Here is a 17630-nt window from a genome sequence, read left to right as displayed (position 1 = left end):
CAACGTCGTGGACTGAAAGGCCTGTACTCTACTGAGCTGTAATGTTCTATGTTCACATTACTCTCAGTATAAGAACAGCCGCCTGAGATGCAGTCATCTATCCCTCTGCCTATTGATCCATCACATTTCCTCTTCCTGCACCCTCCCATTTCCCTGCACCATAAAGCTTTCTCCACTTCTGATCAACCTGCAGTATTAACTCCATTTTTTTTACCCCCCTGAACGCACACTGTTCCTGAACATACACTGAGTATTTCTGGCATTTTCTGTTTTCATTTACCAGAAGCTGTACAGTCCTGTTTGCGGCTTGGTGCTCCCCCAGTAGCACACTGCAACAACAGTTCGAGTTGCTGTCTGGTCTCTAGACGGGGACTGAGCTGCTACAAACTGAGACACAGCTGTCCCCGGGACAAAGTGACAATGAGGGCATGGATGTAATACTGAGGCTTTTTAAGGTCTTGGTCAGACCGCATTTGGACTATTGTGTGCAGTTTTGGGCCCCGTATCGAAGCAAAGATGTGCTTGAATTGGAGAGGGTCCAGAGGAGGTTCGTGAGAATGATCCCAAGAATTAAACGATTAACATGTGAAGAACCTTTGATGGCTCTGGGCTTGTACTCACTGGAGTTTAGAAGAATGAGGAGAGAATCTCATTGGAACCTATCAATTATTGAAAGACTGAGATAGACTGGATGTTTCCGATAGTTGGGGAGTAGGGAGTCAAGGACCAGAGGGCACAGTCTTGGAATACAAGGATATCCCTTGAGAACAGAGCTGAGGAGGAATTTCTTTAGCCACAGGGTGGTGAATCTATAGAATTCATTGCCACAGATGTCTCTGGAGGCCAAGTTATTGGGTATACTTAAAGCAGAGGTTGATAGGTCCTTGATTAGTATGTGTGTCAAAAGTTATAGGGAGAAGGCAGGGGAATGGTGTTGAGTAGGATAATGAATCAGCCATGATTGAATGGCAAGCAGACATGATGGGCCAAATGGCCTAATTATACTCCTATGTCTTATGGTCCTACTAAATCTAAAATAAGGTAGTATTTCAGTAAACCAGTAATGAAAGCAATATTTTGAGCTGCTGGGCATAAGGATGTTAATTTTGGATCCTTCAGTAATAATTATTCAGTGGCAATTTATTTGTATCGGTGTAATAGTTCACAAAATCAACAAAGATGCCATATGTGATTTGATGCTACATGAAAAGCCTGTTTCCTCAACAGCTGTTAACACAAATTAACTTTATAATTAATAGCCAATGTAAGTACATAGAGCAGCAGTATGCAAATATGGAATATTGTGAACAAGCTTTACTTGGAACAAATCCAATTTTAAAATTGCAATTTTCATACACCATAGGCCCTTGTTGGTATTTAGCAGCCTCGATGCTGAAATTGTAGGTTCAGTCCCAGTCTAGAGACTTGACAGCAACATGCAGAACTTGTCCCAGCGTGCTACTGAAAGAAGGCTGACTCAAGGAGTGGCTCTCTACTGTAAAGCAACAACAGAAAAACGGTAGAAGTACTCTGGGAACAGGGATGGTCTGCGCTGAGCAAACAAGAGTTAACGTTTCACGTTGATGAGTGTTCGAGCCTGGGAGGGAGCTTTAAGGTGCAAACAGGTGAGATGGAGTGGGCAAGGCGGAAGAGGAAAGCAAAGGCCAAAGTGGGTTTAATAGCAGGTGCCGAGCACTTTAACATGGGATTACAGCCAAGTGGGGAAAGTATACATTGCAGTGGTGGATTGCTTTAACAGAGTGCCATTATTTTAAGGATCAAGCTAGGATTACAGGGCATTAACAGTTATACTATAAATTCTGTTTCACCATTTCTGTGGTTGCAGTGACATGCCGATCAAGATCAAAGAATGAGTTAGCTCGCGAAGATTTCACGATCCTTCAGACATAACCAAACATTTAATTTTAATGTTTACCATAACCTGGTGGAGGTACTGGTAGATTGTGGTCATTTGTATTTATTTGGAAGGGTTTCATTGTTAGATATACACTGCAGACCTAAAAGAGAGCTCTTTCCATTTGTGGGATTGTATGAGATGAACTGCAAGCCCATATTTACACTGCATCATGGGCCAACAGCATCCTGACCTCCGGGATGAATTTTATTTGCACATTTGGAGTATCAGTAAACCTGGCAACAGCGAAGCCTCCCATCCTTTATGGCTGCTGGCAGAGAGAGTGCTTGTGTAAGAATGAACCTTCGTGGCTTCTCACCTGGGGATATCTGCAGCATCAGGACAAATAACTGGCCACGTGTTTAAATCTCTTCAGTCCCCTGCTTGCTATCTGCTTCATGATAAGAATGCATCTGACTACACAGTCCTGCAGTATATAGAATAGTCCTCTATTATCATCGTCATCATCATGTGCCATGTCAGTGTTCCTCCAAAGCTCACATAATTTACTTATTCCAATTATAGATTAATATCTAGATGTGGATATAAATGTATGGATTAAGATCAGGAGTAGTCCCTGAGCCTGCTTTACCATTGAAGATTTTGAAGATTAAAGATTCGTCACATGTACATCAAAATGTACAGCGAAATGTATTGTTTGTGTCAATGAATAACAAAGTCCAAGGATGTACTGAAGTCAGCCCACAAGAGTAGATTTGGTTCTGGCACCAACATGGCAGGCCCACAGCTTAAAAATCCCTAACCCGTATCTCTTTGGAATATGGGAAGAAACCACTGCAGTGGGAGAAAACCCACAGGATCACTGGGAGAACATACAAACTTCTTACAGACAGTGGCAGAATTGAACCTGGGTTGCTGGCGCTGTAATAGAATTGCACTAACCATTATGCTAATGCTACTGTGCTGCCCATTCAGAAGATCATGGCTGGTCTGATTATTACCTCCACTCTGCATACCCACTCATCCACTCTTCAGTGATACCCCCTTATCTAGAACCTATATTCCTTTGAGGAAGTGATCCAATGGCCATCTGTCCACTGAGGGGGGGGGGGAGATACTTGGTGTCATTTCTGTCCTAAATGGTCAAACTTATATTTGTAAATGCTGTGCTCGGTTTCAAAATCTCCTACAAGATTAAATATCGTCTCTACATCTACCTGTTGTGAACCTTAAGAGGTCCTCAAGATTTGTATCTTTCAGTGCCCATTCACTCTTGTTAAGAAACTTAGCCTATCTAAACATTACTCATAAGACAACCCATTCCATTTCTGTTAATAAACTCTCTGAACTGTTTAAAGTGCATTAATATCCTTCCTCCTATCAGCCAATTATGTGCATGGTATTTTAGGTGTAATTGCTACCTCTCCACTTCTAAGTGATACATTATTTCCCTATTTTTATTCTTAATTGCTCACTTGCCAACAGTGCTCCAATACTCCATCCCGTAAAGTTTCACTGAATTTATAAGCCTCCCCAACTCTTTGACATCAAACTTCAAAATTCTGTGCACTCTGTCAAACTAGATTGCTATTACGTATACAAACAACAGGAATTCTGCAGATGCTGGAAATTCAAGCAACACACATAAAAGTTGCTATTACATATACATTTGGACTGGAGGTAGATTGCCTCTGTATGTAAGGCAAAGATGAACTCTTGTATTTTTAATTGTTGTTAAAATTTAATAGCAATTTAGTCATTGAATTTGTGAAGATTCTCAAATCTTTGTCTTGGCTTCTGGATTATGAAATCTCTTTGGGGAATAGATCTTACTTTCGTATTCTTGTCCAGCTAGACATACAGTAGTTAAGCGTAATTGATGAGTCTTCATTATTGCCTGCTAGATGTTGTTATTGTGCAATTGATTAGATAGATTGACACTGCTCAGGTGCTAATCTTTACATTTTGAATAGAAGTTTAATTCTGTTTTGATTTTCTATTTATCCGGAGAATTATTTGTCCTCCATTAAGAATTGCTGGATAGCCAACAGGAAGCCTCAATAGTTCTTTCATCACTGAAGTAAACTTGTTTATGTCGACTGCACCATGATACCAGCACACTTCCAACGTACTGATGTTTTACTGATATAAAAACAGAGTCCTGGTGATACTCAGCTGGTTCAGGCAACAGAGTCAGTATTGCACATCAAAGACACTTCTTCACAACTGGAAACAATCAATTCTACAGAGTTTAGTTTACTAACTACTACAGTCTAAGGAATTATACCATCTCTGATAAAATGGTCTTGGACCTGACACATTATCTCAGCTTCTCTTTGTACAGCTGCTGTCTATCCTACAGAATTTTAAGAAAGATTTGCAAAACTGATCCCTGGGATGGCAGGACAGACACATGAGATTAGTCAATTAGAACAGAGAGTAGAAGAGTGAGAGGGAATTCATGGAAACCTGTAAAATTGTGACAGCAGTAGACATGCTGAATGCAGGAGGATGTTCCCAGTGGGTGGGTTTCTGCCTCAGGACATGGAGTATGCCATTTAAAACCAACATCAAAGAAGCTTTTTCATCTGGTAGTGATAAACCTGTGGAATCTTCTAACACAAAAGGCTGAGGAGACCAGGTCATTATATCTATTCAACAAGGTAAATATATTCCTTAATGCTAAAGGCATCGAGAGGGATGGAAAGAAAGCGGGAACTTGTAAACAGTTACCCATGTTAATACTGATGGATTTTCTATATCAAAGTAAAAGTCGGGTTTATTGATGTATGAACAAGTTCATGAATGCACAGGTACAGTGAAAATATGAAAAACCTACGAACAGCAGCATCACTGGCATATTGCATCATATAAGCAGCATTCACAAGTAAAACATAAAGCATAATTTTTTTCAAGAAGTCACAATAAAACAAAAGGTCCATTTTACTGCTAAATTAAGAACTGAATAGATAGAACAGTACAGCTCAGGAACAGATTTGTTGGCCCACTATATTGAATTAATTATATTAGTAATCAAATGCCCAACTGAACTAATCCCTTATGCCTCAACAATAGCCATATTTTTAAATTTCATGCACACTAATGTGTCATCTAAGAGTGTTTTGAATGTCTCTACCATATTTGCCTCCACTACCACCCCAGGCAGTGAATTCCAGGCACCCACCACTCTCTGTGTGTTAAAAAAACTCCACACATCTCCTTTGAATTTACCCCCTCTCACATTTAATGTATACCTTCTAGTATTAGGCATCTCAACCCTGGGAAACATTCTCTACTCTATCTGTACCTCTCATTGAGCTTATAAACTGCTATCAGCACCCTCCCCCCTTAGCCGGTGTCACTCCATAGTAAACAACCCAAGTTTGTCCAGCCCTTATAGCACGTGCCCTCTAATCCATGATTCATTCTGGTGAAGGGAGGTAGCTATCCTTTAACCTGGTGTTGTGGGCCTTCAGGCTTCTATACTTTTTGTCTAATGATAAGTTGCAAAAAAAACATTGTTTGTCAGGAACCAAGGATGTTAACAGTGTGTCTACCATTTTTAATATAGTGAGTTGTGATATAGAATGCAGTGCCTCCAAGTTTTTGGTAACTTATTAAGGGAAAGCAGGTATACCTGCTCATTAATGTAAATATCTAATTAACCAATTAGATGGTAGCAACTCATATGTAAAAGCATGCAAACATGATCGAGAGGTTCAGCTGTTGTTCAGGTCAAACATCAGAATGGGGAAGAAATGTGATCTACGTGACTTTGACTGTGGAATGATTGTTGCAGCCAGATGGGGTGGTTTGGGTATCTCAAACTGCTGATCTTCTAGGATTTTCACACACAGTAGTCTCTAGAGCTTGCAGAGAACAAAAAAAGCTTCCAGTGAGTGGTGGTTCAATAGGCGAAAACACCTTATGAGAGTGGTCAAAGGAGAGTAGCCAGACTGGTTCAAGCTGACAGGAAGGCGACAGTAAATCAAATAACCATGCGTTACAACTGTGGTGTGCAGAAGAGTGTCTCTGAATGCACAACACGTCGATCCTTGAAGTGGATGGACTTAATGCAGCAGAAGACCACGAACATACAGAAATACCCAATATAACTGAGTGTATATGAGTAGTTGTAAATAAATAATTTCACTGGCTACAGGGAAACCTTGGAAAACAGGGATTTTTAGTTTATCTCTTTCAAGGAGATGGGCTGAAAGACCTGTTTCTGTGCTTGATTGTTATATAATTCTATAACCTTGGAACCTCCAATTTATGTGCCCATGACAAAATAAAGGAGCTTGAATTAAATTGACCTTTACACTTGCAATAAGCCCTAAGGTTCTTTATAGGAACATTATCAAACCAAGCAGGTAGAGCAATGTAAAATTGCTGTATTGCCAGTTTCAAGGTTATTGCTTGTGGAAAGACAAGAGAAACTGTGGACAGTATAATACTGTTTCTAGTGAAAGACACTCAGTAGTGGCCACTCCTTTTCCAGTTAATGAGGACTGCTATCAGTATCAGAATCAAAATAGGATTAATATCACTGGCATATGTCCTGAAATTTGTTTTGCCGAGATGGTACAGTGCCAAATGTAATAATAAAAGTGTGTGTTATATATACATACACACACGAGGAGTGATTGATAAGTTCGTGGTCTAAGGCCGAAGGAGTCAATTTTAGAAAACCTAGCACATTTATTTTCAACATAGTCCCCTCCTACATTTACACACTTAGTCCAGCGGTCATGTACCGTACGGATCTTGGACCACCAGAAAGCGTCCACAGATGGGTGATTGCTAAAGTTCGTAGCCTAAGGTGGAAGGAGATGAGTTATACAGCTCTCGTTACATGCACATGCAGGTAAACTCTTTGAGTGATTATGCAGAAAGTTTGAAGTTAATAACTCTTATCTCATTCTACCTTAGGCCACGAACTTATCAATCACCCCTAATGAGTTATTAACTTCAAACTTTCTGCATAATCACTCAAAGAGTTGATCTGCATGTGTATGTAACGAGAGCTGTATAACTCATCGCCTTCTACCTTAGGCCACAAACTTAATAATCACCTTGCTGTGGGCACTTTCTGGAGGTCCAAGATTTGTATGCTCCACAACTGCTGGACTAAGTGTGTACATGTAGGAGGGAACTATGTTGAAAAGTAAATGTGCTAGGTTTTCTAAAATTGACTCCTTCTACCTTAGGCCATGAACTCATGAATCACCCCTGGTTTGTGTGTATGTATGTATGCATGTATATATAATTTCCACAGATGCTGCCTGGCCAGCTGGGTTCCTCCAGCATTTTGTGTGTGTTCTGTGTGGTGTCAGAATCAAAGAAGTTGGGAAGGGGCGGCCAATTTACACACAGCAAACCCCATAAAAATCAATAAGACAATGATCAGATAGTTGCAGGAGTCATGTTGGTTTACCGATAAATATTATCTGGGAAATATTTTTATTTAAAACAGTGCTTTGAGAATGTGTATATCCATTAAGAACGGAGTTCCCTACTGATCTACAGTAATGTCCCTCATTATGTCATATACTTCAATCATCTCCTCACTTTCATAGAAAGGAAAAAAAAAGGCCTGTTTATTCAGTCCTCACGTGGGACCCAACTGTGACTGCCTTTTTGTCAGTTATGTGGAACAGTCTATGTTTCAAGCCTACACTGGTGTCCGTCCCCAACTTTTCCTGTGCTACGTCAACGACTACATTTCTGCATCCATGTGGAGCTCATTGACTTCATCAACTTTACCCCCAGCTTCCACCCTGCCCTCACATTTACCCGGTCCATTTTTAACACCTCCCTCCCCTTTCTCGATCTCTCTGTCTCTATCTCTGGAGAAGCCCATCTACTGACGTCTGTTAATAAACTCACAGACTGTCACAGATACCTCTTCCCATCCTGTTACTTGTAAAAACGCTATACCTCCTCAATTTCTCTGTCTCCACTGCATCTGCTCGCAAGATGAGGCTTTTCATTCCGCAACAAAGGAGATGTCCTCCTCTTTCAAAGAAAGAGGCTTCCCTTCTTGCACCGTTAACACTGCCTTCAACCGCCAACGCTGCCCTCAACTGCATCTCTTCCATTTCTCACACGTCTGCCCTTACACCCCTCCTCCCAGCACCCCATCAGAGATAGGATTCCTCCTGTCCTCACCTACCACCCCGCCAGCCTCCGAGTCCAGCGTATAATTCACCGGAACTTCCGCTGTCTCCGTCCTTCCCCCCCACTTTCTGCTTTTCGTAGGGATCGCTCCCTATGCGACTCCCTTGTCCATTCTGCTCTCCCCACATAGTCTTCCTTTATCTTATACAACCTGTGCCCTGGCTATTGAAAGCAAGTGTCACACATGTTTTCTTCACCTCTTACCTACCTGTGCTGCCACCTTTAGGGAACCCTAAACGCCAGCACAGGAGATCCTGCAGACGCTGGAAATCCAGAGCAGCACAAACAAAATGCTGAAGGAACTTAGTGGATCAGGCAGCAAATAAACAGTTGATGTTTCAGGCCGAGACCCTTCATCAGGACTGGAAAGGAAAGGGGAACAACCCAGAATAAGAAGGTGGGGGAGGCGAAGGAGTACAAGGTGATAGGTGAAGCCAGGTGGGTGGGAGAGGGGGTATGAAGTAAGAAGCTGGGAGCTGATAGGTAGAAAGGTAAAGAAGGGCTGGAGAAGAAGGAAACTGATAGGAGGGGAGAGTGGACCATGACCATGGAAGGGACGGGTGGGTGCCAAAGACTGTTGCTCAACTTTCCTTAGAGCACTATATTTATTGATCATGTCTTACTCCTTACTTCTCCTCTCATAGCGCACCACCTTGCACTTGAAGATTAAAGGTTAGACAGTGAAATGCACCGTTTTGTGTCAATGATCAACACAGTCCATGTTGAACTGGGGGCAGCCTGCAAGTGTCGCCATGCCTCCGCATCGACATAGCAGGCCCACAACTTATCAACCCCAAGCCCAACATTTTTCTTCTTCATCCTCTTCTCAGGATCCTGAGGACCCCTCTGACAATCCCTCAGGACCGAGAGTGACTTGCTTCCACTCCAATTTTGTGCCCAGCGTGGGAATGGCAAACCCTTCCACAATTGGTGATGGAGGGGTGGGCGTGAGGTTGTGTGTTCTCCTGTCGTTTTCTCAGGGCTTGTGTGTACTCTGGACGCACGGAGCCATTGTACCTGTGCCATTCCAAATGCACCTTCATTATGAGTGTCATGGCTTAGACCTTAGCTATACTGTTCTCTTCTCTGCCATCATTCAGTTTCCTTGTCTGAACATGCATTGATCTAATCTGCTGTTGTAACCAGTTCCTGAATTTCCAACATGACTTATTAGAATTAATGAACTTTTTCTGCCCACTGATCAGAAAGTGCTTAACCTCTGCTTTCCCCCCTTGTTCAATGAGTGACAAAATGCTAAACTACTCTCTTGAGAAACTCACACAGGAACTCACTAACACTACGGCCTTGTACCCCATGGACCAGTGTTTTGGGTTCTGATGTAAGATTGCTAGCTTAAAAGATGTGACTTGTTTTGTTCCTTGTAGTAAACTAAATTAGCTACTGGGTGTTTTCTGTTTTCTGAAACAATTGTGTTTTTTTATTTTAAGTGTAAAGAAATAGGAAGAGTAGGTGTAGTACCTTGAGCCTGCTTTGCCATTCAGTTAGATTCTGGTGTATTTGGTTTTAGCTTCAGATCCTGCCTTTCTCTGTTACTCTTGACTTTCATATAGTCCAAAAACCTATCTCAGCCCTTCAGTACGTTCAGTGAGTTGGCATCCACAGGTCTCTGAGGTAGAGATTTCCTGTGATTCATGACCTTTGAAAGAAGTCCTCATCTTAAATAGGCAATGCCTTATCCATCCAAAGAACACACAGAAAGTGCTGGAGGAACTCAGCAGGTCAGGCAGCGTCAATGGAAATGAATAAATAGTCGACATTTCGGGCCAGGGGAAGGCACCAGAATAAAAAGGTGGGGGGGAGGGGAAGAGGAAGTGGGTAGTGAGAAGGTGACAGGTGAAGCCAGGTAGGAAAGATAAAGGGCTGGAGAGGAAGGTATCTGTTAGAAGAGGAGAATGGACTATAGGAGAAAGGAAAGGAGGAGGGGATCCAGTAGATGGTATGTGAGAAGAGGTAAGAGGCCGGGGGGGGGGCGCGGGATTAGAAGAAGAAAGGAGGGGGAGGAACATTTTTTTTACCGGAAGGAGAACTCGATATTCAAGCCATCAGGTTGGAGGCTATCCAAATGGAATATAAGATGATGCACCTCCACCGAGGGTGACCTCATCTTGGCACAAGAGGAGGCCATGGACTGACATGTCTTCCTTCTTATTCTGCAGCTTTGCTCCTCATCAGATACCTTAGCAGGGATGACAGTGGAACAACAATGGCAGATATTTCTGGGAATAATACAGAAGGTGCAGGATCAGTTCATTCCAAAGAGGAAGGAAGATTCTAAGGGGAGTAAGGGGTGACCATGGCTGACAAGGGAAGTCAAGGACAGTATAAAAATAAAAGAGAAAAAGTATAACATAGCAAAGATGAGTGGGAAGCCAGAGGATTGGGAAACTTTTAAAGAGCAACAGAAGATAACTAAAAAGGCAATACGGGGAGAAAAGATGAGGTACGAAGGTAAGCTAGCCAAGAATATAAATGAGGATAGTAAAAGCTTCTTTAGGTATGTAAAGAGGAAAAAATTACTTAAGACCAAAGTTGGGCCCTTGAAGACAGAAACGGGTGAATTTATTATGGGGAACAAAGAAATGGCAGAGGAGTTGAACAGGTACTTTGGATCTGTCTTCACTAGGGAAGACACAATCTCCCAGATATAATAGTGGCTGGAGGACCTAGGGTAACGGAGGAACTGAAGGAGATTCAGTTTAGGCAGAAAATGGTGTTGGATAGACTGATGGGACTGAAGGCTGATAAATCCCCAGGGCCTGATGGTCTGCACCCTAGGGTACTTAAGGAGGTGGCTCTATAAATCGTGGATGCATTGGTAATCATTTTCCAATGTTCTGTAGATTCAGGATCAGTTCCTGTGGATTGGAGGGTAGCTAATGTTATCCCACTTTTTAAGAAAGGAGGGAGACATCAGTGGTGGGGACGATGCTGGAGTCAATTATAAAAGATGAAATATCGGCATATTTGGATAGCAGTAACAGGATCGGTCTGAGTCAGCATGGATTTACGAAGGAGAAATCATGCTTGACTAATCTTCTGGAATTTTTTGAGGATGTAACTATGAAAATGGACAAGGGAGAGCCAATGGATGTAGTGTACTTGGACTTTCAGAAAGCCTTTGATAAGGTCCCACATAGGAGATTAGTGGGCAAAATTAGAGCATGTGGTATTGGGGGTAGTAAACTGACATGGATAGAAAATTGGTTGGCAGACAGGAAACAAAGAGTAGGGATTAACGGGCCCCTTTCAGAATGGCAGGCAGTGACTAGTGGGGTACCGCAAGGCTCGGTGCTGGGACCGCAGCTATCTACAACATACATTAATGATTTAGATGAAGGGATTAAAAGTAACATTAGCAAATTTGGAGATGACACAAAGCTGGGTGGCAGTGTGAAATGTGCAGAGGATGTTATGATAATGCAGGATGACTTGGACAGGTTGAGTGAGTGGGCAGATGCAGTTTAATGTGGATAAATGTGAGGTTATCCACTTTGGTGGCAAGAACAGGAAGGCTGAATACTATCTGAATGGTGTCAAGTTAGCAAAAGAGGAAGTACAATGAGATCTAGGTGTCCTTGTTCATCAGTCACTGAAAGCAAGCATGCAGGTACAGCAGGCAGTGAAGAAAGTTGGCCTTCATAACAAGGGGAGTTGAGTAAAGGACCAAAGATATCCTTCTGCAGTTGTACAGGGCCCTGGTGAGACCACACCTGGAATATTGTGTGCAGTTTTGGTCTCCAAATTTGAAGCAGGACATTCTTGCTATTGAGTGAGTGCAGCGTAGGTTCACAAGGTTAATTCCCGGGATGGCAGGACTGTCATATGTTGAAAGAATGGAGCGACTGGGCTTGTATACACTGGAATTTAGAAGGATGAGAGGGGATCTGATTGAAACATACAAGATTATTAAGGGATTGGACGTGCTAGAGGCAGGAAACACGTTCCCGATGTTAGGGTAGGCCATTTTTAACGGAGTTGAGGAAAAACTTTTTCACCCAGAGAGTCGTGGATCTGTGGAATGCTCTGCCTCAGAAGGCAGTGGAGGCCAATTCTCTGGATGCTTTCAAGAAAGAGTTAGGTAGAGCTCTTAAAGATAGTGGAGCCAATGGATATGAGGAGAAGGCAGGAACGGAGTAATGATTGTGGGTGATCAGCCATGATCACACTGAATGGCGGTGCTGGCTGGAAGGGCTGAATGGCCTACTCCTGCATCTATTGTCTATTGTCTATACCCCATGAAAGGAAACCTGCTCCCTGTATCAATCCTGTCAAGCTTTTTAAGAGATTTATGTTTTAATAACTTCACCTCTAATACATCTGAATCTCAGGGAGAAGGCCCAAGCTAATTAATCTTTTTTTCATAAATCAGTTTTAATGTTCCTTCACCTAAAGTCACTTCTTATCCTTTATCTTTATCCAGCAAAACCAGTCCCACAACATGCAAGTCCGTCAAATGGAAAGCAACACCTTTACATTACCAATGTGTTTTCCATCATCATTTTATACCAAACTGGAGCTCACTTGACAGGAGGTGTTCTTCCCTCAGGACAAGACAGATGGAGTGTCCATTTTCATTTTGGCAGCATCATCCCTGCGACCTCACTGAAGAATGACCTAATTTTAAGTTTTCAGCTCACATATTCAGTTCCAGAGAGAGTTATTATATGGATTTAAAAACTCACAATCATGAATATGTGACACACTCAACAATTCAGAAACAGTGTCTTCCCCTCAGCCAACAGATTTCTGAACGGTCCATGAACACTACCTCATTACTCCTGTTTTTGCACTATTTATTTATTTGTGTAATTTATGGTAATTTTATGCCTTTCCAATGTACGGCTGCCACAAAACAACAAATTTAATGTCATTTGACCCGGTGACAATAAATCTGATTCTGATATTTAATCAAGGCTAACATTCCATATTTATTCTGTTTATTAATTTCCTGAAGCTTCTGCATCATAGAACCAGAATGTTATTAATCATTTAAATATTAGTTTCCTTTAATGTGCTTGTAGTACACTATAAGGCATAATGAGATTTTGAGTATTAACTGAAAAGTGCATACAGAATATTGATTTGCATAACTTTTTTGCCTTCTTATTGTAGGGGTTCCAACACCCAGTCAAGAAATTCTTCGCCATACATTGAACATGCTCGTAAGAGAGCGAAAAATTTACCCAACTCCTGACGGATATTTTATTGTAACTCCACAGACTTATTTTATTACACCTTCTTTAATAAGAACAAATAGCAAATGGTATCACCTGGATGAAAGGATACCTGACCGTTCTCGATGTACTTCACCACAACCAGGGACTATAACTCCATCTAACTCTGGCTGCCTCAGAGACAGAGTCCATCATCGAAACCACTGCGATTCTTGCAACTGCTTCAGAGAGGAATTTCATAATCACTCATCCACGCTTCAGAAGAAATCAATAAAAGATTGTAAGGACTCCTATTGCCCTCCTTCTTTCAGTCAGATGCCAATAACACACACTGAGAAAAGTAAAAGTACGGTTAACTGTTCATATAAAACTGAAACATTGCCAAAAACCAAGGACGGAGAAAAGCAACCAAAAAAATTTGGTCTGAAGTTGTTCAGACTGAGCTTTAAGAAGGACAAGTCAAAACAGTTGGTGAATTTTTCCGCCCAGTTTCCTCCTGAGGAATGGCCTCTCCGTGACGAGGATAATCCGACCTCCATACCACGGGAGGTGGAGCAGGAGATAATTAAACGGATTAACCCAGACCTGACAGTGGAGAATGTCATGAAGCACACGGCGCTAATGAAGAAACTTGAAGAGGATAAGGCCCATCGAAATAAACCAGGCTCGTCAGCCCAGCATAGTGGCAAAAGCAAAAAAAGCAGAGGCCACAAAAAGGCCCATGGTAAGCCCCGATCACACAGTAAGTCAAGAGTTCCTAAGGGTGAGCAATCAGAAGATACACATTTAGATGTAACAGAGTGCAGAGAGTATGAGTTTTATGATCCAATTACCAGATCACCATGTGATAAAAGTACAAGTATGGAAATGAAGGGTGACAACGGCTTTGTTACATATGACAGAATTAACATGGCTGAATCTCATTATCCAGTGACCCCAGAGTGGGATGTGTCTGGTGATCTGTACAAGAGAAGGATGGAGGGTCAACTTCATGAACATTCCAGGGAAAGTTTACAATCCAAAGTACATCGGAGCCACAGCCATACGCAGGATAGAAAATCAAGAAATGATCGGACCAGCAAAGCCAAGGAGCGGTCTAGATCAATGGATAATTCGAATAGACCCCTTGGCACTATTTTGTCAGGCACTGCAGAAGAGATGCAAGGATGTAACATGGATGAAAGCCACTTGAGTAATGACAAATTGCGTTCTTCCAAGTTTCTGGGCCATCACAGATCAGGGCTGACATCACATTCAAATCATATCACTGAGCCTAGTATACCCGAATGTGTTGATGTTGATAATGTAGCAGGCCTCGATGTTGGCTGCAATCCACTGGAACCTATCACAGCTGAAGAAACCTTGCCTAATTGCAATGAGCCTAGTGGCCCTGATGCTGTTGTAAAAGCAGATGATTACTTTCAGTGTAACGCGCCCAAGGAGACTATTCGGACTGTATCTTCTCTAGCAGCTAACTGTAATGATGAACATCTGTTTAAAGATTATGACACTTTGACCTTGTCTGATGGAGTTAAGAAGCTGTCCCCTTTGGACAGATTCTTGAAACATCCACCTATTGAAGAAAATGTGAATGGACAGCTGGAACAATTGTCACTGCAGCAGAAGCATTATCCTGAAAATATAGATATGAACAGCATTAATTTGCCTGTAGCGTCACAAGCATCAACAGTGCCATTGCCAAATGGACAAGTGTTTAAATCACAGTCTGAAACTCAAACTGTAAATCACATGGAAAATAATAGCCAGGATCTTCCTGGAATTTCTTTATATGAATCACAACACAATAAACCATCTGAATTGTTTCACACTAACTGTGAGAACCTTGTTGGTCTATCAAGTGCAGTGCAATCACTGCCAGAGCACGGAGACATGGCCGGGCATCAGGAGTCTTCTTTTGATTATTATAATGTTTCCGATGATGACTCAGAAGATGGCACCAACAAAAACCAACAAGAAGGTAAGAACCGAGAAGATGGTGGGACGGTGCAATGGTTGCTAGAACGAGAGAAAGAGAAAGGTCTCCAGCGGAAGTTTGAGAAGCATCTAACTCTCCTGAGCCCAAAGGAATCTGACACCAGCGCCAGTCAGAAAGCTTCACATTCTGCTCGACTAGATAGTATGGACAGCAGCAGTATAACAGTAGACAGTGGATTTAATTCTCCACGGTAAGCACGTGAATGTAAATCCAGCACAGTCATTCATTTGAGAGCTTTTAAGTTTTTTTCATCTTGTAGTAGAATGTTACTTAGTACAAGATTTCAAAGTTAGCTAATACAATGTATGTAAGATAAAACCTGTAAAATTGAGAAATAAAGAATGGAGAATTGATTTGTCTAGCATAAAATGTAATTCATCATAGTGATGTACTCTAGTCCTCATAGTTCTTTCTTTGTTTCTTAATATTGAGTATTAGATAAACTGACAACTTTATGTAAACATGTAATGTAGAAAGATGTTCGGACTTTATAAAGAGCAAGTTACTCACCACTTGACTTCACAAACTGATCCATCATATAGATGACATGTAAGATTATTATGCAATATTTGCCTGCATGAATGCTGTCTCAACATTATCCAACCAAATGCCCATTCTGTAAGCATTCACTCCCTCTGCCTTAGCGGGCGTCATAGGCATGGTGTGTATAGCCTACAAGATAGACTGCATTAAAGATCCAGAGCTCCTGCCAGCCCTTTGGCCATTTGCTTAGAAGGGCAAGTGTATCAGATGCATTGCATGTACAGGTCCCCTTCCAAATCCTACCTCATCACTGATCTTCCATTACTGCTGGAACAAAGTCCTGGATTTCTTTCATTAACATCATGATGTAAGTTCCTTTACCAAACAGACAACCTAGAGGTAATAAGGAATGGACAATAATCTTGGCTTTGTCATCCCATGTGTAAATTAAAAAAAAACAAAATTCAGATTTGATTTTTAATTATTTTTAAAAAATGAATAAAACCCAAAATTCTATTAATTTTATGGTGATTGCTACTGGCCAGAAACAGAAGCTGAAAAAGTGAAAATAATACATAAAAAGTTAGGCTTACTGTTACATCATGATTAAATCTAGACTAAACATTTTAAAACATGAGTTCTAGTTCAACTATAACTGCTGGAGAATTTAAACTCCCATTAATTGAACAAATCTAGAATAAAGCTTGGAACTACAAGATTGAATACGATAAGACATAGGAGCAGAATTAGACCATTCAGTCCATCAAGTCTGCTCCGCTGTGGCTGATCAATCCTGCCTTCACCCTGTAATCTTTGACGCCCTTACTAATCAAGAACCTATCAACCTCCACTTTAAATAGACCCAAAGACTGTCTCCACAGCTGACCATGGCAGTGAATTCCACAGATTCGCCACCCTCTGGTTAATGGGGTTCACTAATGCCTGTTGGTGAAGTTAATTTGCCATCATTACCTAGTCCAAGCTGATTATAACTCCAAGCCACAGAGATATGGTTGAATTTGGCAGTTCCCTGAAATGACACTTTTGCTCTGTAAAAGGATAGTTAGAAATGGATATTAAAGCTGGGCTTCACAGCAATGCAAACATCCTCTGAAGGAATATTTAAAAGAATTGGAATATGTTGTTGTTATTTCTAATGTAAAATCTAATAATGCAACATAGATTTCTCATGCTATTTTTTTAACATAAGTTGTGTGCAAAGGTTTCTGTCACCAAGATCCAAGAGCCAAAGTAATTTTGCGGAGAGCAAAACAACAGATTATTTTTCACTGGATAAATATAACAATGTTAAATAATACTCCTTGAAATTCTAACACACATTAATGTGTTCTTATTGTTCTACATGACTGAATTTTACCAAAAATCTGAACGCAAATAATTGGGAACTCAGTGTGCAATGTTGTTCTATTGTGCACAGCCTTGTTTGTAATTAGATTTTGTTACTGGGGTCGCGGAAAACTGACAAGCCCTCACTGCTTTCCCCAGACTGCCCACTTTTTGTACAGATTCTGTTATACTGAGTTTTAGATGAGACCTTAAAATTAAATCAAGTATAATAATTATTTGGCATTCTCTGCCACAGAGAATATTCAGTGAGTGCACTTCAGGTTAACATGAAAAGACTATGGACAATGGAATAGTTCCTGGATTTTTTGATTGACACAGCAGGAGGCGAGGTGGGGGTGTACTCTTTTCTACCCACATGTCCAGTAACAGATTAAACATTTTGGTGGTGCTACTGAGAGCTGAAAGTCACTCAAAGCCTGAGGCAATGTAGAGCTCGGGGATGAAATTAGAAAGGAAAGTAGGAAGATGAAGCGTGTGTATAAAAAATCTTAACACATGAAATCAAAGTAAACCTTTAACTGTGTGATAAATG

General features: G+C 41.3%; 1 protein-coding gene across 5 annotated transcripts in view; it reads left to right on the top strand.

The window, feature by feature from the left end:
• LOC134347176 (storkhead-box protein 2-like) overlaps positions 1-17630 on the top strand; it is a 332294-nt gene that overhangs the window by 308651 nt on the left and 6013 nt on the right. For all 5 annotated transcript variants that reach the window (XM_063049414.1, XM_063049419.1, XM_063049415.1 and 2 more), the window contains one exon: positions 13190-15437. In XM_063049414.1, the coding sequence (XP_062905484.1) occupies positions 13190-15437 (2248 nt within the window). The remainder of the gene's footprint in view (positions 1-13189; positions 15438-17630) is intronic.

Source organism: Mobula hypostoma, chromosome 5 (assembly GCF_963921235.1).
Source record: "Mobula hypostoma chromosome 5, sMobHyp1.1, whole genome shotgun sequence".
NCBI classification, from domain to species: domain Eukaryota; kingdom Metazoa; phylum Chordata; class Chondrichthyes; order Myliobatiformes; family Myliobatidae; genus Mobula; species Mobula hypostoma.
The sequence above is the reverse complement of the archived record's forward strand: the minus strand, read 5'-3'. Positions and strand labels throughout refer to the sequence as shown.